The following is a 27,156-nucleotide window of genomic DNA, read 5'->3' on the forward strand; positions in this document are numbered from 1 at the left end:
CACATATTACAGCTGAACAATCGTGCAAAAAAATGTATACGATTTTGACCACAGTTTGAGCTATAACATTATCATACTTTACACGTAAATGACCTCCGTAGTCAATGCTCTTACTCACTTATTCAAAGTTCTAATATTCTTGGACAGGATTTACACATTTGCCAAACATCTGGCCCCCATTACCCTGTCAGCATTATGGCTGACCGTGTCTCACTACATAAATAACGGGAAAGAAAGACTACTGTGGAGGAGGAGAGGAACAGGAGAACAGGTGAAAATCAGAGTGGATAATGGTTACACAGGGGAGGTGAAAATTACCACTCACTGATCTGAGGAGGATATGATTAACGTACATAATCGTGCACATTCAAGCATGTGCGCGCGCACACACACACACACCTGTGTCTCTCTCCACTTTCCCTCCCCTCTTTGATCCTTTCATCATCTCCTCTCCTCCGTGTAGCCTGACATTTCTCCATCTAACCGTGCAGCTCGAGTGCCCCAGCCATTTGAAACATCAGGATACATTTCAGCTGTGATAGACTGAGTGACTCAGATATTCAGCAGTGTGCCGCCACAGAGTCCTCGGAGATTCACAGGAGAAACTGAGAAAGAGAGAAACCCATTTAGCCTGCCACGCCACTTGAGTTTTTACCATAGCATTTTTCTCTAACTTTCCAAGTGGCTAAATGCTCCCACTTGAGCGCCATCCGGTCTCTCTCCTTTTTCTCTCGCCTGGCCTCATCCTCAGCTTTGGCCTTCCCATGAGGACAGGAATGGAAGTGGGGGGGCTTGTGGGGTCCTGCCTCCTCAGGATCATCCAAGCATAGCAGCAGAAAATAGAGTCAGCAAGTGAAATCAAATATCTATAAATGCAAGCAGTGTCAAAAAGCCAAAACTGACAGACGTCTGCACTGTGACTGTGTAGCTGCTACCTGTAGCCCTCAGCAACTGTCTAGTGTTGTTGACCCATTTGTTTATCTGCCAACCAACATTCCCAACTAATGCACTCACACAGTGCATCCACTCCTCTGTAAATATTTGTTTTTCTCTCTACTTCATAATCACATGTATGTTAGCCTACCTTCTATCCTCTACATCTCTCTCACTCACACACACATACACACACTCAGACACTTTCATCAGTCTGCTTTTACTCTGTTGATGTTGCGATGAAGATCAAGAGAGACAGCAGGGATTGAGAGAACGAGAGAGAAAAGAAAACAGAAAAGCCGAGTGTAATTGCTGATTAACTGATGTGGAAATAAAACAGTATAGGATTTCCATTTGAGCCGTCAGTGTTTGATTCACACTCTCTTGAGGTTGTTCTTTTATGTCAGTCAGTAGCGCTGATGTAAACACTATGCCTTTAGACTGTATATCTTTGTTAATTAAGTGCTACATCTTAACGGTTTCATCAATAACACAATACTGTGATATAATGATGGATGTAAATTATATGTCCCTTTTTGCTGATACAGATTCAATGCAATGCTGGAGTTGATCTATCTTTTCAGCACATGCTTTTCCAATTTAATGGTCTTAATGCATATGCATTCAAAATATAGTCATTTTAAAGGAATGGTTCAACAGTTTGGGAAAGAAGCCGGTGTTTCCAGGGCTGTCCTGATAGCCTCCAGTGAAACCACTGCACCCAGCCAAGAAATAGACCAGCACATAATTGCCAAGGTTTCATTGTTGTTGTTGTTTTTGAATGGATTAAACTAACTAAAAAATAAATTAGTGAGCCTTACAGGTGCCTTTAGGTGGACAGAGCCTGCTATGCTAAGATAGGCTAACCATTGCTCGGCTTCATACGTACATTTATGTTTACTGGGATTTTTAATCTCTCATTCTCATCTAACTCTTGGTACGAGAAAGCAAACTAATTTCCCATATCTGTCCGGACTAATAGAAGTCTATATCCCCGCTCCCCCTCCACAAGACTTCAACCACTTTTCTCCGATTTCTATAGCCAATTTGAACAGTTTCCTGGGGGGCCGGCGTGTTAACCACACTAGCAAGACCTCTACCTGCTGACGCCGGCTGACAGCTTCATCTGTCTTTCATTCTAATTCATGAGCACTGGTGGTGGAGTATTAATATAATAATCATGGGTGAAAAGCCGTATCACAGTGGGCGTCAGGACAGCCCAGAATTTGAGAAAACCTCCTTTTTTTCTGTATCTCGACAGGGCGTCTTTCAGACTACCAGCAGGACCAGTCTTTGATCAGTGTTTGATGAAATGTTAATGAGGTTTCAGTCATTGCAGGAAACAAGTCTGACAACAATACACTTGTTAAAGTCATGTAGAGGCACCAAGAGATAGATGCAGGTGAACTTGATGTGTTTTATAGATGCACAGCTGCTCACACACACACACACACACTGCAGAGGGAATGAAATTATACAAACATGCAGACACACACACACAAACCATTAACTCTGTATTGCATCATCAAAGACAGCCCTTCTTCCATTTCCAGGATACGTTGTTTTTCCCCTTTTCATTCTCATCTCTCTGCTTCAGAGTCCGAGCAAGGCACACATGACAACACACACACGCACACACAGTACACACACATACATACTTGATGTCTGGATGCAAGACACAAGCCGATCTATTTCCTCCGCCTTTTTTACGATGGCACATTCAGTTACTGCACCACACTTTGAAGTCGCAATGCTCTCTAAAGCAGCTTGGCTAGTGTCAGAAAGCCCCTTTACAACGGCAAAAGTAGCAATAGCGTACTGCCGTGTACTGACCTAATTTGATTTAGCGAAAAGGGAGAGGTGCTACGGAGATCAAAAGCTTTAAAAATGGAAAGCAGCGTGAGGTCCTTCTCCCTCGTCTATCCCCTGTATCACTTTTTGAAAGCCCACATAACACTGTAGCCTCCCTAATTTCTACAGGATGCAGCTGAAACGACAGGTGGGAGGCATAATTTTCAGAATGACAAGGGACAGCTGTCTCAGGCGAACAACGCACTTGCTTTTTGCGAGGAAAAACGGCAGAAGGATTTCATTGTTGAAAGTAGATGCGCATTTGTAAGACCAAAATAAAATGCAGATGAATGTGCTGGCTGTCTGCATACAAACTGCATCGTGCACATGCGAGCTATAAAGAAGAACTCCCTCACTTTTTCTGTCTCTCTCATCTTAACGGCAGATGAAAGCCCTCTACGCTGTTTTCTTTGTCTGAGAAAAGCTTGTGGAAGTCGGCAGATATGTCAAGACGCAGCCTTCACTCCAACTTTAAGAGTCCCCTCCCCTCATTCATTCTTAAAGCTGCCTCACTTTTAAAGGCCTTATTTGCGTCCTGTGAAGTATTTATATTTACAAGCAGACTCCCGGCTATTACTTATGCATGCTGTTGCCATCTTGTTCAATAATTCACGACGCATCCTCACCAGAAGGGACAAGGCAGGCATGCCCTGAGAGCTCGCTCCCGTTGAGGATTTTTATTTCCCTGCAATCCTGCAGGGGGAAGGGAAGGCAAGACAATGAAAACGATTGTTATTCTACCTTCAACTCTACAAACATTAACCTCAGCTCTAGCACTGCTCAACAAGATGCTTTGTTTGTTTTGGAAAGGGCTTACTTGAATGTGTTCAGAATTTTTTAGGCAGGTGAAAGAAATGTTAAGCCTGGCGGTCAGTGGCTCTTAGTGCTGACCAGTCTTCTGTTGGCACGTCACGTCGGTATTACTCATAAGGTGACCTGGAGTTACAGGTTTAACTAGTAGTGCAATTTTAAAAATGCATTAATATTCATCTGTTGTTATACAAACATATTTACCATGGTTAGAGTTGCAACATACTCTGCTGCTAAGAAATATTCATCACCTGTCCTCAATGACAATGCCAATAAAGTGTGCAAAACACAGCCAGCGTACTCAAAGTGGCCCATTTCACACCATGTTTGTTTTTTTTCACACATCAGCCAGAAGCATAAGGGTTGTAGCACCACACTTACTGTAGCTAACTGTCAAGTTCTTCAAGTTTTGCAATACCTCATTGCGGTAAACAGCTGTCCTTCCACAACAATTCTGCCATCTCATTAAAAACATATTGGCTGGGGGGGTTGAGTCAGTTGAGGTACAAATAGCAGTAATGTTAATGTGTTAATTCCTCCTCGTTATTTCGTACAAGGCTAAAGGCCAAAAGAGCACCCCCTCGTAGTCGATCTTCTCCTCAACCCTAAGCTGATATTTCCTTTTTATCCTCCACAGTCGGCTGCAGCTGAGAGGCTGAAAAGAGTGTGTTTAGAGGCAGGTGACTGCAGAGCTAACCCAGCCATTACTAACCCTCCACCACAAGCCGCTTTCAATCAAAGCACCCACCAAGTGGGGTCATGTTGGTATTGGCCACGTTTCCATACATTTGAACATAAAAGGCTATCCCACTCTTTTGCCCTCAGGCGCTTACTACACACATTTACCTGTCATTGTGTGTAAGCACCTTGTTCTTAATGGGTTATAGATTCAGCTTAGTGAACACACAGCATCGCCTGAGGGGAGCACGCCATGATAAACCCCACGGAAAGGTAATGGGATGGATCGGTACGTGCACACAAATGTTGCATAACACAGAGGACTGTATGATCTCTTATGTTTCTCACTGTTTGATGACTCACTTGAGGTTTGAAAAAAAATAACATACTGCTCTGGTCAGATTTCAGGGGAGAATTGTTTTTGCTCTCTTGAAGATGCTCAGCAGGACTCACTGCAGCTCTGCTTACCCTGAAAACATCAACGCAACTTGGTTACTCATGCTATGTGTGTGTCTGTGTGTGTGTGTGTTTCTGTGGATCTGCCAGGTTTGTACAACTCAGCAGACAGTTGGATGATCGTACCAAACATCAAGCAGAACCACTACACGGTGCACGGCTTGCAGAGTGGCACCCGTTATATCTTCTTTGTCAAGGCTATCAACCAGGCAGGAAGCCGCAACAGTGAGCCAGCCCGCCTCAAAACCAACAGTAAGTGAAGGCTTGTGTGACACTTCCGCCTGCTTTTCTATGAATATTTACAAGCCTTGTTAACTTTGTTTTTGATATTTGAAACAATTTAAACTTGTTCCTTCTGCTGTATCATTTGCGCAGCATAAGTTACAGGCTGTCACTGTTCAAAGCTTTTCCCAGGGGGTGTCTTTGATTTGTAAATGAGTGAAAGATAAGTAGCAGATTTAGAGCTCATTTAGATTAGATTTGTGATCAGTAGAAAAATATTTATGCATTGCTTTAAGTTTCCAGCAATGATTGTTTAAGTTTCTGCCCAGAAGGCAACACGGCGTAAATAGAAGGAGGAACCAGACACAAGGAGGAGTGCTTGACAGATTTCTGTCACAGACACATTTCAGTGCATGTTCCATGAGAGCTTCCCTGAATGATTTTAGTCTACAATAAGTATTACTTTTAACCGTTTCCGTTTAGCTATGTCATGCTTCACAGAGGATGTGCTGCTGTCCAGTGTTTGATGTCTGGAATCAGGAAGCTGCCAGTTTGGGGGTTGCATCGTCCACAGTGACAGCAGAGGATCTAGATAAACACTGACTTTCGAGTCAAAAATCCAAGTTGTTATGTGTGTAGATATAGCTTCAGTGGCCACAAATGCTTTATCCACCGTTTTGCTTAACAGAGGGAGGAGAGGAGAACATTAATGCATTTAACCATTTTCTAGTAGACACCTAAAATACAAGTATGAGCCTGAAAATGAGCATAATGTGGGACCTTGAACCATTTTTAACAACATTAGCTTACAGTGTACACTGAGCTGTGATATGACCCGTGCTTTAATGCTTTAACCCCCACAGAGCATGCAAAAAGCCTCATTGGCTTACATCAACTGATATAAAAACACCAGTGCCAAAATTTTGGTCGTATTCATGATGTGCTAATGGCAGAGTTCAATAAGCAGTGCACGTAAAAGCTTCTCCTTTCTCAATTTCCCTCTCCTGCATACCTGCCAACTTGTACAGTGTTGTCCAAAAGCTTCATTTTGGACTGACTTGTACCACTGCAGATGTCACAGGGATTAAACCTGCGCCTCTCCAAACACCAGCGCCTCTGTTGCTTGGCTTTTAGAAAATTCCAGGCTGTTTGCCTCAGACTGAAGAGACTTAAGTTTTCGTGATATGTTGCACAAGAACAAGCGGAGAATATTAATAGGTAGCTTTACATTCCCCTTTTATCACGTACTTCTCTTTTTCTGTTTGTTTTTGCCTCTCTTCTATCTGTCTGAGCTAAGTTACTCAGTTTCTTGTTTAGCAGTGAGTTTTTGGCCTCTTTTCTTCTTCGATAGTCACACTCTCCTTGTTCCTGGCACATATACAGTACTGTTATTTAAGTAGCTGTTTAATTGACACTTTCTGTGCCTGTTTCTGTCTGTTTTCCTTTCTTTCTTTCCTATTTTCTCTGCTACAGAGTCTTGTCCTGTCCTTGAACTCAGTTTTTCTTTTATATGTCTCTCCTTCCCTGGAACAATATACAGTAAATCAAAATAAATAAAGCAAAGGTGAACAAAATGTGAGTAAATAAAACATTGAAGCTGCTTGGTGCATGCCAGGCTACAGTGAACCCAGTATACATAACAAAGAAAAGGTACAGACGCAGAGCATAACAAACAGCTCCTCATTAATGTGCCTGAATATTCCTCAGCAGGATCTCAGTCTCAGATGTGACGTAGAAAGGGTTAAATCCTCAGCGATATAGCTAATTTAGGATATGCCTCGAGGGTGCTCAATAAAATTTTAAAATCAGTCTTAAATTGCAGCAGTAGTGCATTGAAGCTAAAATGGAGTTGATATGCCAACTCCTCTTAGCTGCTGTCAGGAGTCTTGCTGTGGCATTTAGGATTAACTGTAATCTGGATACACAGTGCTGGGTGAAATAGGTGTGTGGGAAACTGCAGTAGTCAGGGGATGATCTGTCGGTCTCTCTGTCGCTCACACAAACATACACCCTCTCTCTCTCTGCGCTGTTGCTCTAAGTGGCCCTCTGGGCAGAAGGGGAGGCGCCCGTTCCTGATAGCACCTGATGTGCCACCCTACCAGAATCTGAAAATAACATACTTGTTAGCAGATGTGGGACAAGGGGATCAACCCACACACCTGGTGTGTCCCTATGAGTTGGTAGAGACCAAAACAGAGCAAAAAGAGAGCGAATACTGGACTTACATTCGTCAGATGGACGCAAACATGACTCTAAATGATTGATAATGTTGCTCCATAACTGCTGGATGTAGCAACTGTTTGCTAACAAGTTTGACATATCAACTTCCGCTGGCCTCAAGTGGCCAAGAAAAATCAGTTTTTGCAGGCTGCACAGCTGCTGATGTGCTTAATGCTTAATGAGACAGAATTTGATTAAACCCTAGTACCTGCAGGAGTCACGGAGCTGATACTAAGCTGTTAAAGGATCAATTTGATTAAGTCTCTTGAAGTGATGTTACCTGCTCTAATGTGTGTGTAACAGAGTCCATATTACTAGTCCCAGTGTATTTTTTCTATTCGATTTTGAGAGGTGACAGCAAGAGTGTAGCAAACAGTTGTTCTGAAAAGTGCCGCTACCTGGTGGAAATGTTCCCTCCCTAAATAACTTGAAGCAGAATGTTCTATGCTAATAGGACACAAAGGCATGCTTTGGAGTTTGTCCCCTTTATGTGTTCATATTACCAATTAAAATATTTTATAGTTAATGGTGTTAAGGGGCTTCTAAAAAGAGCGCTGCCCCCTCTTCTCCACTGTAGTTGATACTGCCATCTGGCACTTTGAAATGAACCCTTTATCCATTAAATATCACCAGGTCCTCTCATCTAAATCTCTGCACCCCTCCCAATTCAAAATCTATTTTCTAGACATAGTCTGCCCGTGGGAGAGGGAGCATGTAAGTACTTTAACTCTTTTCTTATGGCATTAGAGTGGATTGCTGCCTCAGTGTGATGTGGGAGCGACATGCAGGGAGCGTTTGGAGGTGAAGTGCAGAGTATGTGGAGCTGGCAGTCAGCTCGCTGTCACTGATGCTCATGACTCTTACTGGGCACAATATAAATAACACTCAGTAGCACTTCAATTTATAATGTCCTCCCTCGACACAGATAAGTGGGATGAGTGTGTATAGGTGTCATTTTTCATCATCAATCTCACTGCCGTCTCTCTCTGTCTCTGTCTGTTGCTTTGGCTCAATTCATTGAATCTTTATTGTCTTTACATGTAGATTTTAAGAAATATCAGTTTATTACCGAGACATGTAGACACATTTGTGTTTCCAAAGCGTACAGAGGAAGAAAATGGTGGATAAAGGAGAAAAGAAAAACCAAAGGTGATTATCATACAAAATGGTTATGTAAGTAATGCACAGTGGAAAAAATATATACTACCAATAGATCCTCAGCTTCTTGGGTGTACATCTACAGTTTTACTATTAAATTCAGAAGATCCATATCTGTTAAATTTAAACATTACACCAAAAGTTGTCTAATATCATGGAAACTGTCACAGCAGCTCTTGAATTATGTTTATACATCACTAACTTTCAATGTTTTAAGGAAGGACACAAAAATGGATTACGATTGCATATACATAGGATTGCAATTACATTACCCAACATAATGTAATTGGTGAAAATTAATTAGTTTTATATAACTGTGAGGAGACAAGGTTGGTCAGCAGAATTTAAATCTAAATCCACAGCAACCTGAAATTCACCTGTCCTCTAGCTGTCATCGTGTATGTTAGTCTGTATAGTATATTAGCACAGTAAGTAACATCCAGTGCTAGTGTAGTACAATTCTTTAAGATAATCCCCCTCCTCTTCCACTCCCACTTTTCTGTCTTTCCTCCTCTTCTCCGGCAGCCAGTGCCATCATGGGGGAGAGCTTGTCCACCCACAGCTAAGTTTGTGTGAGATTCTGAGCCTGTGATTGGCAACCAGCGCTTCTTTCTGCTGTAATGGTGTAGACAAGCCATCAAAATAAAAAAAACTTTAATCCATGATTGAGGTTTTGTGTTTTTCATCATGGCACCTGCATCATGTGTGTTTGTGCATGTGTCTGTCAGTCTGCTCAAGTCTTTGTCCCTCTTTCTTTCTCTTATCTCCCACTCTCCCCTCCCTCTCAGAGGAATGGTATTCAGACTGAGGCGCCTCACTCATCTGTTCATGTGAAGCCGAGCAGTGTTGTTGTATTAAAATGGGTCGCAACAAAACCGATCACAAATACCTCACTTTGACAGGCTTATTAGGTTTCTCTCTCGACTCCGCTGCTGTACGAGCAGTAGCAAGCTTTTGAGCCGGGAACCACAAGTTCTTTCCTCGCACTTGAAGTCTCTTTTTCTGTCTGTGGCTAGATTGGAGGGTTTAGCTGTCACATTTTTTAAGATGAGAGGCTCTGTAGGCTTTTAGCCTAAGCTCATCATATTTCAGGCAGAGGCTTGCAAAGCAAGGAACGCAGTGACAAGTCGCACAGATACTGGAAAGTCATGCATCACAACCCTGTGTGTTCAAAAGAGTAACTCCTAAGTACACCCAAAATGCTGCACTGTATATATGTAAAACAAATTTGAATGCACCAAACTGTGTCAATATAACACCGTAAAGGCAAGCACCAGTCATTTTTTCAACTATATGATGTAAATTCCTCCACTGAAATTTGTGAACACACAGTGCACTGATTTCACAGTATAAATCTAACACGTCCACATACTTAAACTACTGAATAGGACGACTACCTACAACTCCCAAAATGCCATATATGACCGCTGAAGAGTAGTAGTGGCAGGCGTACCAGACCTTTCGTCCTCACAATCATCCTCCGCAAACTGACAGTGACACTCGCAGTTTGCTTTGGTATAGGCAACGAAACTACTTGATTAGGTTTAGGAATCATGTTTTTCATTAAAATAAGTATGTTACTGCTAACCTAAAATAGGTCAACGCTGACTTTTGGTTTCACACGGGACACAGCAATCTCCTGGGTTCAAATGCAGACTTTCTTGCTCTTTATACTACATCACTTGACTTCATCCTTTCCTTCTGTCATAATTAATACTACCACTAGATGCCGCGGCCTAACAATAAAACATAGATATGAATCGCAATAACATGCTTGTATAGGGTTTCCAGTGAAAAGGCGGGCTGTAAAAATCTGAACCGCCTTCTCCGTAACCCCAGATGTTGCAAATGATTAAATTGCTCTAGTTTAACCTCAGAGGACATCATTTGTAATTGACAACAGAGCACAGAATACACAAGAAAAGTTCATTCAAGCACCTGCATCACAACCCACATGTCCAGCTCTGCTTAAGAAACACTGAAAGAAAGTTTGTGGGAACTGCATGTTGGAAAGAAATGAAGGAATTTCACACTGGCTTGTGTTTTTTTTCTTTGGGACTTCAAGAAGCATGGCTACAGTCTGTTCTCTTATGCAATGCCTTTTCTGGGCCTCAGACTCTCCATTTTCCTCCTCTGTGTCCCGCTGTAACCCCTCTCTTGGCACACTGTCCTCTGTTACCCCCGGCTATGGCATATGATCTCATCTTCTGGTGCCCTTTCTTCAATCTTTATGCCATCTGTCAATTGCCATCAGGTAATGCTTTTCATCTCAAGATGTCACAACTTTTGGTCTCATGGCAAAGGACAGGCCAGACACACTTACTGTGTGTCTGCCAAACAGGCGTACAAACCCCAGAGTTTCTATATACATTTGTGGGTATGTACATGTATGTTTGTCTGATGGAGGGAGGAAAAGAAGAAACAAGACAATGTTTTGCTGCAACAGCTTTTGCCTTCGTCATGGAGACCCCTGCAATAACTTCTGCTTTAAGCTATTTTCACAAATGTATGAGAAAAGGTCAAATGCAGCCATTTATGTGGAGTTTATTAAATTTCACAGCAGAAGAGACAGCTAAATTAACCCAGAGGACCTTCAGAATTAGATTAAATATTTTCTTTTTATCAATTGGTGTCCGAACAACATGCAGTTTATTTAAGAAACCCGTAGTCCTCTGCTTCAGGCCAATTGCTTGGGGCTACATTAGCGACAACTAGCATAACATCCAGATTTCTGACCAAACTGTCAGCGGTCGATTGTGCATTAGGGGTAATGTAGGCGCCAGGTTTTACAAGGAAGAAGAATGTGTAAAAATGATCTCTCTTATTCTGTGGCATTGATTTTGATTGCTTTTGTCCATTCTGGGTCCAGCAGTGCTATAGGAGCGCAATGCTAAATTGGTGGAGCAGCCTTTTAAGAGCTTCACACCTCCAGTGCAGTCGTGTCTTGTGCAATTCAGTTGGCCTGATGGAAACAACATTTAAAATCATGCTGTGAAGTCTTAAAGCTTTTATGGGCTTTTTAGGTCTGATCTCACTCCAATGAAACCACTCAACGAACCCTGAGTGGCTCAAAGTGAACAGTGGCACTAATGCTTCAGTATATACCGTAGATGTATCACTGTTAGATGCTCGCAGCTAACATGTGAAGTAACTCACAGCTTCTTGAAACAGGTATGAATTAAGTATGACAAAGAGGATGGCAGTTAGGAGGAGTGTGTGTATGAATGCGTATGTGTGTTTTTCTTGCTATGACCATCCCTCTGCATTTGCCTCAGAGCCAACTTTGACCAGGTTTCTACACGACTGTCTTCTACAGAGAGAGAGTATGAAAGTAGATGAAAAGTGACAGATTGAGAGTGAGAGAGGGAGAGTGTTGAGTGAATAGAAGACATCAAATAGCTCTTTGCAGGGATGAGTGTCTGCAGACATGAGTACCCTCAATCCACTGCTTTTTACCCATTAATACGGTTCAAGCCTGGGTGATGCACAGAGATGGGCAAAATTGCATTTTGCCAGACCAGTTGCAGTTTCTAAATTGTAAGTCAATGGGCAAGATGTTGCAGTAAAATACAAAATAATTTTTTCCCTCACTGACATCAGATTTCCATCCTTTTTAAATATTCCTAGATTTTCCTCGTATGAAAAACAAAAATAATGAAGCCTGTCTAATTAATTCAAATCCAAGCATGTATCCAGTCATTTTAACATTAAAAAGTCAAAGCCGCATCTTCTGGCTGACAACATAATAATCATTATATTTGTGTTTAAAGCACCATATTTTTAGGCATTCATAAGCATGAAATTGTATTAAGGTTGCATCTGAGTTTGGTCACAACTTATTAGAGTGTCGGCTGACAGAACAAGAACCCACATTAATTCAGACAGCTTTTATTAGACTGTGCTCTGTTTATGCTTTTTAATTGGCTGTCTGTCTCAGTTATGAATTCACACCAACCAGAAACAAAGTTGCAGTTGAAGAGGAAGGCAGTTTTGTTCATTTGGGATAGAGGAAAGGGTTCAGATTTACACTGGGTGGTATCAGACGCATACTGTATGTAGGCCATAGACTGAGACAGTGGTCTTACCGTATTATCATGCAGTATGTTTCTGTACCAGTGTTGTTTCTTCTCTAAGCTTAGTATTCCAGACTGCAGGGAGTCGGTCAGAGTACGCAGTCTGTACTGTTCATGCTGTCTGATTTGATTGCACGAGCAGGTGGAGGTCAACTGCAAAATGTGATTTCCTCAGCTAAAAATTCAGCACATACCCGGGCCAAGAACAACCTTTTTTAACTTGTTTTTTTTTTTTTTTTAGGCTGCCGATGTGTAATATTTTTTTACTTGTTGCATTCTCGTGCGCACTGATATTTCCTTTCGTCAAAGGTTATAAAATGCTACTTTATAGGACGGTAAAACATGATTAATCTACCTGATTTTTTTCATGTAAAATGGTGCATTTGGAAATGGGCCAATGCTGGTTAAATCTTAGTTTCCCCATTATATTCCCACACACTCTGACAGGCGAGAAGCTGCTCGGCTGAGGTACGATTGTGTGTGTATGACCAGCTGCTGTTGTGGAGAAAGTATTCAGATCCTTTGCTTAACTCACAGTACTGATACCACACTGTAAACATACTCTGTTATTGCATAACACATGCAATATTGCATCAATGTAAAAGCAGGATTGTACTGTTGTATTTGGTTGAGGTGGAGCTCAACCAAAAAGAAAAGCAGCAAATCCTCACACGTTTCATATTGTTGCATGAAAAATGACTCAAAATAGCTGCCAATACATTTTCTGTCAGTCAGCTGATTAATTGACTAATGGTTAGATTAGTGCTTAAGGATACTACTTGAGTAAATGCACTTAGTTACACTCCACCACTGGACAGCTGCATTGACATTCCTGCCCCCTGGTTTGACATTTGTACTCATCCCACTGTGCAAAACCTCCAAACATCAACATCCACTTCTGTCATTTTGTAGTACAAAGCTGCTGGGTGGTGTGAAGTCAGGCATAAATCCAGGCTTAAATATGTCTTTATGTAGCAGCTCTATTGTTTACAAGTGAAGACCAGGCTCTATTTTGAGTGAGCCTATTGTTTGTGTGAAAACAAAAGCTAATCTGAATGCATACTGGCCTTCCTTTAGGCAGCTACTGTGCTGACAGTCAAACACTGGACTGTTGACTTTATGATGTTCGTCATTCTGCTGGTATTCTGGGCGGCCATAATGTGTGCACGAAGCAGGGAGTCAGCAAACACCCCAGAGTGTGTGTGTGTGTACATGTACTGTACGTATGTATTTCAAGCCCCTGCCCTCAGTAAGCAGTTAAAGTCAAGGCTGAAAATATTGCATGTCAAGGTGCCCCGGGGTACGTGTACCTCTTTACTGTCTGTTAAAGAACCTGCAATAATATTTACCCAGGAAGCATCTCTGATGACAGGCCTCAAGCTACCACACAGCCCCTAAAGTAAACAGAAGGAGGTGGAGAGGACACGGGGGAGGAGGAGATGAGAGGAGAGAGGAGTGTCAAGAGTAGAGGAGGAGAAAGGGGGGCAGGGGAGGAGAGGAGAGGAGAGAAAGGAAGGAAAGAGGGGTGTCCCCATGGAACAGTGGTATATGATGCCTGCTGTGTGATTATAATGTCCTAGGTTTGATTCCAGCAGGAAAACCTGTTATACGTCTCTCCCATATTTCCTGCCTGTCAATACTGTGAACTGTCAAATTAAGGCCAAACAAGAATGGAAAAAATATCCTCAAAAAAGAAAATTTAAGACAAACTGGTTCTTAAATATGTCCATGTCAAGAACAGGAAGGTCTCGCTTTACAGGAGATTCGAGCAAAATTGGATGGAGCAGATTTTTTTTGGTGTCAGAATGAAGGCATATTAAATAACCAGCAAGCAGTAGGAACTTTCGTTTTAATCAACAAATCCTATGAAAAGACTAAAAACAACAATGAATGTACCTTACTAACAAGTATTGCCCATGTAGGGAACGCTGAAAAATCTTACTCCTCCGCCCCATGCGCCTCCATTATTGTCCAATGCTGAAATAGTCCCCAACAAATGGATTATTTACTCTTGTTTTTACTCCTGTTTGAGCAAGAATTACTTGTCAGTTTTTAAAATGAAACAAACAGTATTTGGCAGTTGTTTTTAAAGGTTTACTCATTTTTTGGAACCAGGAGGCTTGGAGCTATGTGCAACTGCTAGGTGAGGGTAGCAGGAATTTATTATTGTATTGTATTTTTGGACCTGACTGTACTATAAATATGTTTGCTTTATTAGAACTGCCACGCAGCACATGTGCAATCCAACAACCCAATCAGCTTTTCTCATTAGCAGAATATGCAGCAGCAACACCCCAATTTAATGTTGCTCTATAGTCATTTATGCAAAAATGAAGTCATATTTTCACTAAGGAGAGCAGAGAACAAGCTAATTAGAGCTGATATTTAACATTAAACATTATCATTCATCGTCTGTGTTAAAATGCTAGTTGGCTGGGAGTTCTTTTTTCTCCAATACAGACAGCAGAGTGACATCAGACGTTTTTTCTGCAGCGCAGAGGTGTAGGTGCATTGACACAGGACTAAAAAAAAACTTGTATCATTAAGACAAGAGATGAGTTTTAATGAATGATTACATTTTACACACACAACCAAGAGACTAATTCACATGCTTTTACTCAAGCACGGCATCACAGAAACTTTCTACTCCAACAATGGCTTCTTAATCACGATATTCAGAGCAGACCCAGAAGCCTTGCTGAAAATTATTTTTCCAGCACTTGTCTCCGAAGACTCTGCCGAGTTCATTAAAGGGTGAAGTTGGAGAACATCAGTGACGGCTGTTTGTCTTTGCTCTTCACTACACAAAGAGAGTTTTTGTAAAAGTCGAGCACGAAGAGCCAAAAATCGCCCAGTAAGAGTTGGGAAGATGAGATATGACACACATGAACTCTTTGCACCTCACACGTCTGCTGTGCTGCTGGGCGTCCCCAGCCATGTTACACGATTGATGCAACTTTAATTTCACCAGTGTAAATCTTGTGTTTTAGCCGGCTCTTGAATGTAGTTGGGCTGTTGGATTGCATACCACATTACACACGGATCAGTCAATTTGAAACCAAAGTGGCATACAGCCATGCATTTTAATGACAAAGAATGATGTGAAAAGATATATGGTTGTGTTGCACCTCTGGTGTGTCTAGAGAGCTCTCCGTGTCCCCGATGCTGCTGTTTAGACTGCAGTAATTGTTTAGTTATGCAGTAAAATGGATCTCCCCCCCCCAAATCTCCCTCATTACAGGGGGAGCTCAATCTATCCTTTAGCAAAATGTGAGCCGGGGGAAAAAAAAAAGAAGCGTGAGTGAAATTGACTGAATTGAAATAAAGTCGATTACCCAGATGGTATCCCAACAAGCACCCGGCGAAATGAAGTTGGAATGAAATTGCTTTTTATAAACGCTCTCCCAACAGTAGCTCCTTTTATTCCTCTCCTCTTTTTTTCCTTGATACCGTTTTCTTTTTTGTGTGTTCTACAAGTTTCCATTAAAGACTTCCCAGTTCGTAACAATGCACAGCTTCAAGGCAGTCAAACAGAGCAGATATCGCCGCAGCAGACGGTTGGAAGCATCTTTAATTACGTCTGTATCACAAAGGGGGAACAGCCTAATCACAGACACTGCTAAGAAATCCAGTCTGTGGGATCTACTCCATTACTCCATTACTCCATTACCCTGACCTGTCTTTATTTTTTTTGTATTATAGACTGAGATTGCAAGAGTCTGTGTGTGTGTGACAAAATGGGATCTTTAGTAACAAGCAGTGTCATCACAGTTTTTTGATTTACTGTGCATTAAATGTGTGTGGGTGTGTGTGATTCTAAACTTCCTATACATCTGCTTTCTTATTCTGAATTGGTCTTCTGCTGATATTTTAAACCACACGCTGGTTTTTTATGCCTGTAGGCCGGCAGTGTAGCACTCACAGAATAAAATTCAATAAGGCACGTTCTCCGAGTGGCACTTGCAATACCAATGTTCTAACTGCGACTTCAGGTCTGTGAATTTCATGGCAACTCTGCAACATGAATGATCTTCAATTGCAGAAGAAGTAATCAGATCTGTACTTAAGTGAAACAAGAAATTCTACAATGTAAAATAAACTTTACATAAAACTACAACAAGTGAAAATCCTGCATCAGACTTAAGTAAAGGTACTGATTATTAGCAGTAAAGAGTACTGAACTATCAAAAGCAATGCAGAATTACCTCTTTTATACTGGTATGCGTACTGTAAATCATAATTTTGCTTCATTATTCTTAAAACCTTTACATGTAAGCAGAATTTATATGTTGCAGCTGATCCAACAGTTGCACAACAGTTTGTTAAATTTTCAAAAAATGCGATCTACTGGATTTGTGTACATGGACAGGAATTTTTATTCATGCCCATGTATACAGTTCTATAGATTAAATTTCATTACTATTTCACAAACTGCCCTCATACTGCTAACTGACAGCTACAGACGACAGATAAATTGAGTACAAAGTACAATATTTCACTCTGAACTGGACTGAAGTAACATACAATGAAAATACAACTCTAAATATTTCTTAAAGGTGCAGTCTGTAAGATTTATTGACATCTAGCGCTGAAGTTGCAGCCTGCAACCGGCTAAATACTTCAGCCTTACAGCTGCAGCTAAAAATGCAACAGTAAAAATGCCAAAGGTACTCTTTAGAGCCAGTGTTGGGTTTGTCTGTTCTTGGCTGTTGTAATACTCATACTTGAGTGTCTGACTCATCTTGGGTGTAAACAGCTTGGACGTTCCTCAAAACAGGAAGTCAGAATCATACTTAACAATGCAGGTTCACATTATCGCATGACAGCAGTAATCAAATCCAGACAGTGATGAATCGGAGGTTGTGGGAAAATTGGGAGCAGTTCCTTGCCAGCCCCTGGCAACACAACGGAGTGCAACAGCTCTTTTAGTGGTACACCAGCCGGTTTGCATGTGCAGACCTCCAAATTCACTTTCATTTGGAGTATCCCACACAGTTATTCTCACATACGAAGAATCATCCACTTCAACCAAAGCTTATTATGCATGACTTTTTCCATTTATAAGAATCCTGCACTGGTTCAAAACATTTCCACTTGGCGACTTACTGTATGTCTGCTTGTGTGTAGGCCAGAGTTGATGCTCCATGTGTGTGTCTTCTTGTCCTCTACCATCACGTGTGTCATCCCCTCCCCCAACCTCAGGCCCAGCCCGGGCTCTCAGGAGTCATCCCCTGGAAAGGCATGACAGAGCCCCAGTGTTTGGAAATGGCTGCGCTGGCAGCGATAAGCAGTTCAAAGAAGAGAGCGCATTAATGTAATTGGCTGCCAGCAGCACATTGGCCTCGTCGTCTCATATCCACACGCGGTAACACACACTCACCACGCGGATTATTGGAGGGGAGTGTGTGAGAGAGGGGAGAGGATAGAGAGGATGAGAATGAGAGAATGGGGGAAGAGAGATGAAGGAAAGGACAGATAGAGAGACGGGAGGAGGTCCTCATTGTGTCGCTCATTAAGCCGTGGGAGGCTCAGGGAGGCTGAGAGATGAGATGAGAGGTGTCAGAGTTAAATGTCAGGTCTGGGAGGGACGTGGCTGACCTCCATGAAGCCTACACACACACATACACAGACATGGAGAGGTATCCTCTGCCGATTTTTCTGCCTCATATTATCCCCTCAACTTCTCCTCTCCTCCTCACTCCTTAACTCCTCTCTCTCTGCCACTCACCTAGTTTTACCCTCTCAATTTTCCACCCATTACACCCAAATTACTGGTGTCACTGCAAATTGAATTGTTGCAACCGGATAGCAGCATTTCCACTGAATAGCCCCGGCCGCTACCTACTGCAGTGGAAGTGAAGGCTATTTCCTTCAGCTAATTTTCAAGTCTGTGTGATGGGAGGCAAAGAGGAGAATGCCGGGTAGCTTCCTCCACTGTTATGAAACGTTTTCACCAAAGGCTGTGAGAGGCTTTGAAGTTTAGACTCTCACCTCTGTATTTCAAACATTCTCTTCTTCTGTCTCTCCCCGTGAGTTCTCTATGAGCACTTCTCAACACCGCTTTCTATTTATTTTCTTCTTTTGCTGCTGCTGTTACAATCTTGCTCTAATTTTCATTCTTACTCGCAGCTCTTTTGCCTTGAGATCTTGTGATTTTCTGCCTTTTTCCAAACACAACATAAGAAGAAAACACAGTTAGAAATGATACTAGTAGCTTCAGTCTCAAACGAGCAGCTTTATTTAGCCAAGTATTGTTTAAAGCTGCACTGATTGAGATTTTTATTTTTATATGACAATTTATGACAATTTGCTAATCGTTTTTGACATACATACAGTTGAAAACAGTACAAAGTCAATATTTTACTTTTTGGGAGTTGGGGTTGTAATAATCCATCAAATAATGCCTAATGAGAAAAATGTTACTCACAGAGAATTATCACTGGAATCTGTGTCTATTTCGCTTCTTTCAGCTCATTTATTTGGTTTAATGGCACACAACTTCATCATTTTGATTCACTTTCACTTAACACAATTTCCAGCCACAACAGGCACCTCTTTTCAGTAACAAACCTCTGATAAACTCACCGTAAGTTACCTGCCCAGCAGCAAACCACAGATAGACAAAGTTAGCGACCAGCTCGTGAACACAGTCGAGCATTTAGCAGCTCAAGAGTCAGAAATATCTCTCAGGAGATGGTGGAGACCAAAACAGAGCTAGAGGGAGCGTGGAATCTGGATTTATATTTGTCATGTGTCTGAAAACATGATTTCAAATGAATGCTATGCTACTCCACTGGTGACAACAGTGTGCTTACACATTTGCCAACTTTGTGAAAGATAAATTCCTAATAAAATAAAGAAAAATTATGGATATTAATAAATTAATTTGAAGAAGCTCTGTAGCCAACAAAAATTTTTGCTCAACATGATCTACACTTCGATCAGCACACAAGCTGAGACTGCACAATTAGAATTGCTATAGTCAGTAAAAAAGTTACTCATAATATTAAGACAAAATAAGAAAATTGTCTCATAGCATGATTCATCAAAAAAAAAGGCTACTTATTATCTAAGTAATTACGCTAAGGCAATGCAGGGGATTTTATTAGCCTTGGTTTCATGTTATGATTTTTTATATATTATTTCTAATGTAGTTATTTTGAATATTTTTTTCTACTCCATATATATTGCATCATGTCTTTCTTTAGACAGAGACACTGACAAAGAAGACACTGACAATTTGATGATTATGTGGTCATGATCATTAGCAAGATTTGCTGCAAAAACACAGCAAAAGACCCCTTAAGCTACAAAATTCTGTCTCTTTCCAGGTCAACCCTTCAAGTTGGACCCTAAGACGGCCCACAAGAAGCTGCGTCTGTCCAACGACTGTCTGACCATGGAAAAGGACGAGAGCTCGCTGAAGAAGAGCCACACCCCGGAGCGGTTCAGCGGAACAGGCTCCTATGGCGCAGCTGGTAATGTCTTCATTGACAGCGGTTGCCACTACTGGGAGGTTTTGCTAGGAGCGTCCACATGGTAAGAAGCATGCATGCACGAGACTGTTTTATGTAAGCCTGCAAGGAAGCTGATAAACCAAAATATCTTTCTTTAGGGAGTTTAAATCTAGGCTGTTATGCAAACACACACACACACACAGACACACACACACTCATACACACAACAGACACACACTCACAGTGTATACTTTTACCCTATTTATATTCTTTTCACTAATTGGCTCTGAAGTAGACCTCTTCATGCAGGAAAAACCCAAAGGGCCTGTGCCTATCTTGTGTGTCCTCAGCATGAGGTAGCTTGACTGTGCAAGTTAAGTTGTTAAGGAGGACACTAGTTTCAGATCACTAATGCATTCCAAAATGTTCCTTCCCTGCAGGTATGCCATCGGCGTGGCTTACAAATCAGCCCCGAAAAACGAATGGAGCGGCAAGAACTCGTCCTCATGGGTGTTCTCACGCTGCAACAACAACTTTATGGTGCGCCACGATGGCAAGGAGATGCTGGTGGAGGCAAGCCTGCAGCTAAGGCGGTTGGGTGTCCTGCTGGACTATGACAACAATTCACTGTCCTTCTACGATGCCATGAACTCCCAGCACATTCACACCTTTGAAATCTCCTTTCTCCTGCCTGTTGTACCCACTTTCATGATCTGGAACAAGTCGGTCATGATACTCTCAGGGCTACCCGTCCCCGACTTTGTCGATGGTGTGGCCTCCGATCTTCAAGAGCAGCATCAGCAGCAGATGGGCCTGTGCCGACAAGAGTCACCGTACTTGACGGGGATGAAGACCTGCCACTGAGAAAGGCTCATCAATGGCCTAGCAGAGTCCACTCAGGCCCGGTGACTGAAAGGTTAATTGGGAGCTGAAAGGCATTGACAGTTTGACTGAGTTCTGCTCTATCCTCTGTATTGAGAGTGGACCAGTTACTTTCTTATGGATTTAGAAAGTGTTGGAAATATGCACACCAGTCTGGAAAAATGTCAGTCCTGTTAGTTTGTAGCCATCTAATGCTCTGCAAGTCCATCAGTGAATGGAAACAAGGTCTGTTGACTGCAAACATCAGTAGACCTAACATTGATTGGATGCCCTAGAATCACTGGGGGCAGGGCTGGACATCTGGTTTTCTTGACCATTTAAGGTCTTCCTTTCTGATTTATTTTCCTCGTGATTTGATCCCAGGCAGAAGACCAAGGAGGAAATGCTGTCGTCACCCATTTACAGTTTGAAGTTACAACATGTGAACAGTGAGATTACATAATGTCTCACCTGAGGCATACTTTTGTCAGATTAAGGTTAAGTGATATGTCAAGTTGTCTAAATTTGACAAAAACCTAATTGAATTTGACACATTTTATATTTGAGCAGAATTAGCAGTAAAAGTAATGATTTACACTTATGTTATTTGCTTCCTTATTGAGAGTTAGATGAGTAGATCAATACCACTCTCATGTATGCTAAATATGAAGCTAGAGCCAGCAGCCAGGTTAGCTAAAGAATGAAAGGACTCCAGGGTGATAGTTCCAGCACATTTCTTCTTGTAAAACCACAAAGCGTGGATTTTAAATTTCTCTTTTTTTCATGGATTAAATAAACTAGATAGAATATGTAAATCTGTGATCTTTAGAGACGCTTTCTTACCTTTGGACAGAGCAAGTCTAGCTGTATCCCCTGGTTTATGGTCTTTGTTCTAAGCTAACTGCCCACTGGCTATAGACATGAGAGTGGTACTGATCTTCTCATCTAACTCTCGGCAAGAAAGCAAAACAGCTAACAGCATGTCCCTTTTATTCCTTTAAATGTGTATGTCCTCTTTGAGTTCACTTTACCGTGTGAGCTAGATGCCGCCATCTTGCTAGTGCAAATACATGCTAGCTGTGGGCTTTGTGTCTTGCATTACAACAGAGCATGTTACAAATCTTCCGGTGTCACTGTTCACGTGTTGTACCCTCAGCAGCTATAAGTGGTCGTTGCTAAAGTTTTTGACACAGCAGTCCTGTTTGTGTTGCTTCCAAATTTCAGGAAGTGTTAGCGTTACTCCCAGATATTAACAAGATCGCAGGCGGTAGATTTGCATCACGTGACTACTCGACTTGTATAATAAGAGGTTTATTGATTATTAGAGGAAAAAGTGTTATTTATGACAAAAAAGATGGTTTACTTTTATTATTAATGTCAACATATTCATGATGCACTTTTTAATTAACACTATTTCCCCTCTATGAGTATGAGAGTAGATGAAGCAGGAATGCAATGGGGAGGGAAAGTGACAACTGGCACAACTGCTGGTTGTGGTTACTCCTCTGAAAATCTACATTACCTTATTTTCATACTCATATCTGGAAAATGATTTATTCTCAATGATAAATGATGGTTACAGGATATTAACCACAATGAATAAAGTTTATTGCAATGAAACACTGTTGAAAATATTTTTTGTTTTGCTAACACCTATCTGGTCACTCAGAGCACTTTGCAATACAACAAAAGCCCCTGATGTAAAGTTAAAAAGGTTTTTTCACTGTGCGTTGAACACAGCCAGTGACTTTCCCTCCTCGTGGCTCTGTTCGATAACATACAGTAACTTTATCTTGTTTAGAAAAGGGATGTGATTATGATGATGTTAATGCGATTTTTATCATGATGAAATGATAAACTAATTTGCTGTTTTCAAAAAAAGTTCACTCTGTTGTTGACTATTCAGGGAAGGAGGGAGTTAATACTTTAACTTGCTGTCTGTCGCTATGTCATGGCATGATTGTGTTTTCCTCTGTGATTCGTTAACACACACACACACACACACACACAAACCGACACACACGTCATGTTTTGTTTAAGTTGGCCTTGTCGTGATAAATGCATGAAACATTGTAGGATCCCACACAGGTTCACTGACTTTAAGTAGCTCACAGAATCTTGTTTTTCATCAGATACTGACTCACCTACACGTTTGCTTCCAACAGAATTGACCTCGAACTCTTTTTGTGGCCCATCACTATTCAAGTAACAGCTGTAGCTGGAGCCATTGATTTCTTCTTTTTTTTTGGATTTGAAGGCGTAGTGCGGGTGACAGTTTCAGGTAGCGGCTCTGATTCAGACAATCAAATATGTAACATAGTTTATGCAGATTTAAGAGGTTGTGGGGCAGGGAACAGTAGTGAGGGACTGTGACAAAGTGACACTTGAGGCTGTGTTGAAAAAAGCTGATGTTTTACGTACTATGTTGTTAGATTCAACATGAATAATCTGACACTTCATGGCCATTTTCACTCTTTTTACACATCACCAGGTATGTACTTAATGTTGAATGTCATGTAACATTTGTATTGACAGACTATGATTTGCTTAAACACATTGATTTCTATCATTTGCTCCAAATTGTGGTTACTTATTGATGAGTTCAAGCGAAGATGCAGTGATATAAAACTCTTAGCTATGGAAAAGTAGTGAAAATCGTACATGGCATGGCCTCCATGTGTACCTTTCAACCTGCAGTGTTCATTTAAGGTAACTGTGTGGTGGGTCATTCATGATTGTTTGATGGAGGGATTGATTGTCTGACATAATCCACCTCTCAAAGGTAACACAGGAGGATCTCTGGTATGGAGGGAGAGGGGACATTTCTTTCTGTCAGGGAGATCAGTGAATGTTACCTGACTTCCAGATATCCACCCATCTTGTTGAATAATGTCAGTCACAGGCCCGAAACGGCCATGTGTTGATTTGTGATCCAGACTGACACGCTCAACTCATCTGTGCAAGTGTGCTTGGCTGGGTCACTGCATGATTATGTGACCTTGCTGCAGGTTCATAACTCTTTCCTTATCTTCATGATGGGGTTTCTTATCTTGTGTCAAACATATTCTTTTTTATTTTGCAAAAAAAATAAACCATGACAAGAACACAGACATGAAATGTTCATTGCCATGCATATCAGATAGTTTGCAGTGCTCTTTCTTTCTTTGTGTCACAAGTCAATACAGTAAAATATATACAGTGAATGATTTTCAATAGCTACCCACTCCTTGTAGTGCAGTGTAATACCCTAGAGACAATGCAATAGATTCTCCTCTTTGCTTTTCTGTTTGTGTAACTTGGGAAATTATTTTTTACAACTCATGAGAAACACACTCCTCTCCTTTTGGCATTTGGACCTTGATAAACAGCACAAAAAGAGCAGCATTGCATTCATGCAAGGCTTTCTGTTTGCATAGATATGAGACATAATTTTAGCCAGAGAGGAATGTAAATCATAGGGGGAAAATATATATTATATAAAGTTGTATAATATACAAAATATATATGAACCAATGTTATTTATGTGAATTTAAGTCCAATTAAAAGTCTGATCCCAAATGTGTTGGAGTCATGATTCTTTATCTGCCTTGATACTGTTTTATTTTATTTATCTGATTTGTTTGTCTACTGTGAAATAAAGAAAGGAAAAAGAAAGATAGAGGAAAAACAAAATAAACGATACATTAACATGCTATAACTTTTATCATTTGGTTAATTTCCAAAACATTGAACTATTCTGTAAAGATATTGCTGTTTTAAAGCCTATTATCTTGCAACCTGGCTCATGATAATATAATAAATCTCCTTTTGAGAGGCATGTCATACAAAAACAGTGCTTAGAGTGGTCGCAGTGCATCGGAACTGGTAAGTACATTGTACATTTAAAATGCAGCCCAAAAGCCTCCAAAAAGGCTGAGCCTTGGCACGGTTACAGGCAGAGCAAGACTACTAGGTTGGCAGGTCAACCAGAGCTCAGGGTGGGGCTAGTAGAGCTATACCCTTTTAGCCCTCATCTGTCATCACTGGCACAAGTGCCTCATTACTACAAAATAGTATTGTAGTGCATGGGTCCCAACACTGCCTGCGAGCATGGCACACACACACACTGACCCTGAAATGATGAACAATATGCTCACTTGTTTTGTAGATTGTTTCCTGTCTGGCGGGACTGTTCTCACGAAGTCATGAGGGAACCAGGGGAATGTCAAATTATATAGATCGCCTTAAAAAATGATACCTGTGTTTAGAACCGTACAAATATGGCGATGTCATGTGTAGTATTTGGCCATGTGACCCTGTGTCTGCCCTGCAATATCCCATAGCAAGGCAGTGACACCGTTACAGCTCCAAGGTTACGTTGGTGCACCTGACCCTACAGTGCTTCCCCTGTTGAAAAGACGAATTATCTCCCTCAGGGATCAATATGGCATCACACGCATACGTCATACGCCTTGGATAGTTGGGACCAAATTTGTGCAAATGTATAACCTAGAGCTAAAAAGTGCTTAAAAAAAAAGAAATTGTCAGTCCAAAAACAGTCTAGGACCCTGGAGTAGTTTATTGAGTTTGAAGTTTTTAATGGATTTCCTCTCCTAACAATGATCTTCACGAGAGCATTGTAGACAAAATACTCCCTTTCCCAACAAAGACTTTGATGCTGCCTGTGACTGTAGTTCTTTTGGGTTTGTCTTGGCATTGTTGTGCAAGATAAATGTCAATATATAGCAAGCTAACTCTGCCCATTACGAGTTTGTGAATGCTTATACAGAACTTCAAAATAGATGCCACATACAGCATGTAAAGAATTTTCAAATGTTACAAAATCAATAACAAAATCTCATTACAGCTGCACCCACTGTTGGGTTGATTACTGTATAATTCAGTCTTACACAGTGGACGCCAGGAAAAAGGTGGTAATGTTTTATTTTACAGGTATTAATTCCAAATAAGTTATTGGAAAAGCATTTCAACTAATTCAACTTAAATTAAAGCATTACCTGTGAAATGTGAAAATTCACATTCACTTGGGTTAAAATGAAGCAGTTCTTTCAGGGGAATTCAATTAAAAAAAATTTAAACTCAGCATGACAACCTAAATCAATTAAAACAACTGTCCTTTGCTTTAATTAGCACAAAAGTACAATTTTTCATTAGCTTTCTTGGTCAGCACCCCCGCAAGCAATATAAAATGCCCTGTCAGCATTTGACATGAATCATCATGAGACTTGGCAGGCTAACACTGGCAGCAGATTGCAGATTTGTTTGGACGCAGTCAACGGGTAAAACATGAGAAAAATAAACTACATGGTTGACCAACATATTGGCTCGTACTTGCTGTGTCCCCAGGATCTACCTTTCCATGTGAGACACACTAGCTGGTGGTTATATGTGATGCTCACTTTGTCTCTGTTCCCTCAGACTGCTAGCCAGCTAGCAAGCAAGCCGTTGGAGCAACCCATAATTACATTTCTAATTGCGGAATAATTAGGACTCCCTGTGTAGCTCGTTAAGTCATTTGTCACCGAAGCCTCTAATGTGGGGTACAACAACTCTCTAATTACATTGAATGAAAAGTCTACATGGTGGGGAGCAATTCACCGCTACCATTGGCCTGAATTTCACCTGATAAAGAATATTTCATCAATGCACATCTTGATTAAATTGTTGTTATGTTATTATTATTATCATCATCATCACCATCATCATCATCAGGTACTCACTAAATGGGCTGTTACTTTGTCAACTGCAGATGTCAAGCAGGAAGGCTTAAATCATGACCCAATCACAAAAGACTACAAGCGTGTGTGGTCCTGGCAAAAATTGGCTCAGCGCATTGGAGATGTGGTCAAACTTTCTTTCACCTTTGAAATACAGCGAGGTCAGATAATTTCTGAGACAGCGAGCTTTTATCACCAGCATGCAATAGATTAATGTAATATGCTCCCCACTGGTCTCCCAAAAGAGACAGAAGCTACAACCCTACAACTCAGAACGCTGTTGAGTTTGAATAAATCTTCTAACCATATCCACCATACCACCTCTCCAACAAATCGCCATCAAACTCCTGATAACACAGCAAACCAGCCGACACTCGAAAATGTCACAGGAACTCTGAGACTATGTTTACACGTGGCATTAACATGCATCCTGGGTGATCAGATCACAAGTGGACAACCAAGACACATCACCGTTCACAACTGTGTCTATCATGCGTCTCCAAGGTGTCCATCTGACCACTTGTGTTCAGATGTCGTTACTGCCCTGCCGAGAGATCTCCGTGCACAGTTGCTATGACTTGCCAGACTTGTGCTAACAGCTACCTAAGACAACAAAAATGTTTTGAGAACCAAAACATGTACAGGGTATTCAAACTGTTGAGACTGGCAGGACAAAGTCATTTGTGACTTGCAAATGAGAACAGGACAAGACAAAAAAGG

At 41.2% G+C, this 27,156-nt stretch overlaps 1 protein-coding gene across 1 annotated transcript in view; it reads left to right on the forward strand.

Annotated features, from left to right (window-relative positions):
* The window catches only part of mid2 (midline 2), a 93,092-nt gene extending 68,829 nt beyond the window's left edge, over positions 1 to 24,263 (forward strand). Inside the window, exons 9-11 of the mRNA XM_041943838.1 lie at positions 4,819 to 4,980; positions 19,733 to 19,940; positions 20,299 to 24,263. Coding sequence (XP_041799772.1) covers positions 4,819 to 4,980; positions 19,733 to 19,940; positions 20,299 to 20,722 — 794 coding nt within the window. The 3' untranslated portion in view covers positions 20,723 to 24,263. The remainder of the gene's footprint in view (positions 1 to 4,818; positions 4,981 to 19,732; positions 19,941 to 20,298) is intronic.
* The last annotated feature ends 2,893 nt before the right edge of the window (positions 24,264 to 27,156 follow it).

The sequence above is a fragment of the Chelmon rostratus genome, chromosome 9 (genome assembly GCF_017976325.1).
Source record: "Chelmon rostratus isolate fCheRos1 chromosome 9, fCheRos1.pri, whole genome shotgun sequence".
Classification (NCBI taxonomy): domain Eukaryota; kingdom Metazoa; phylum Chordata; class Actinopteri; order Chaetodontiformes; family Chaetodontidae; genus Chelmon; species Chelmon rostratus.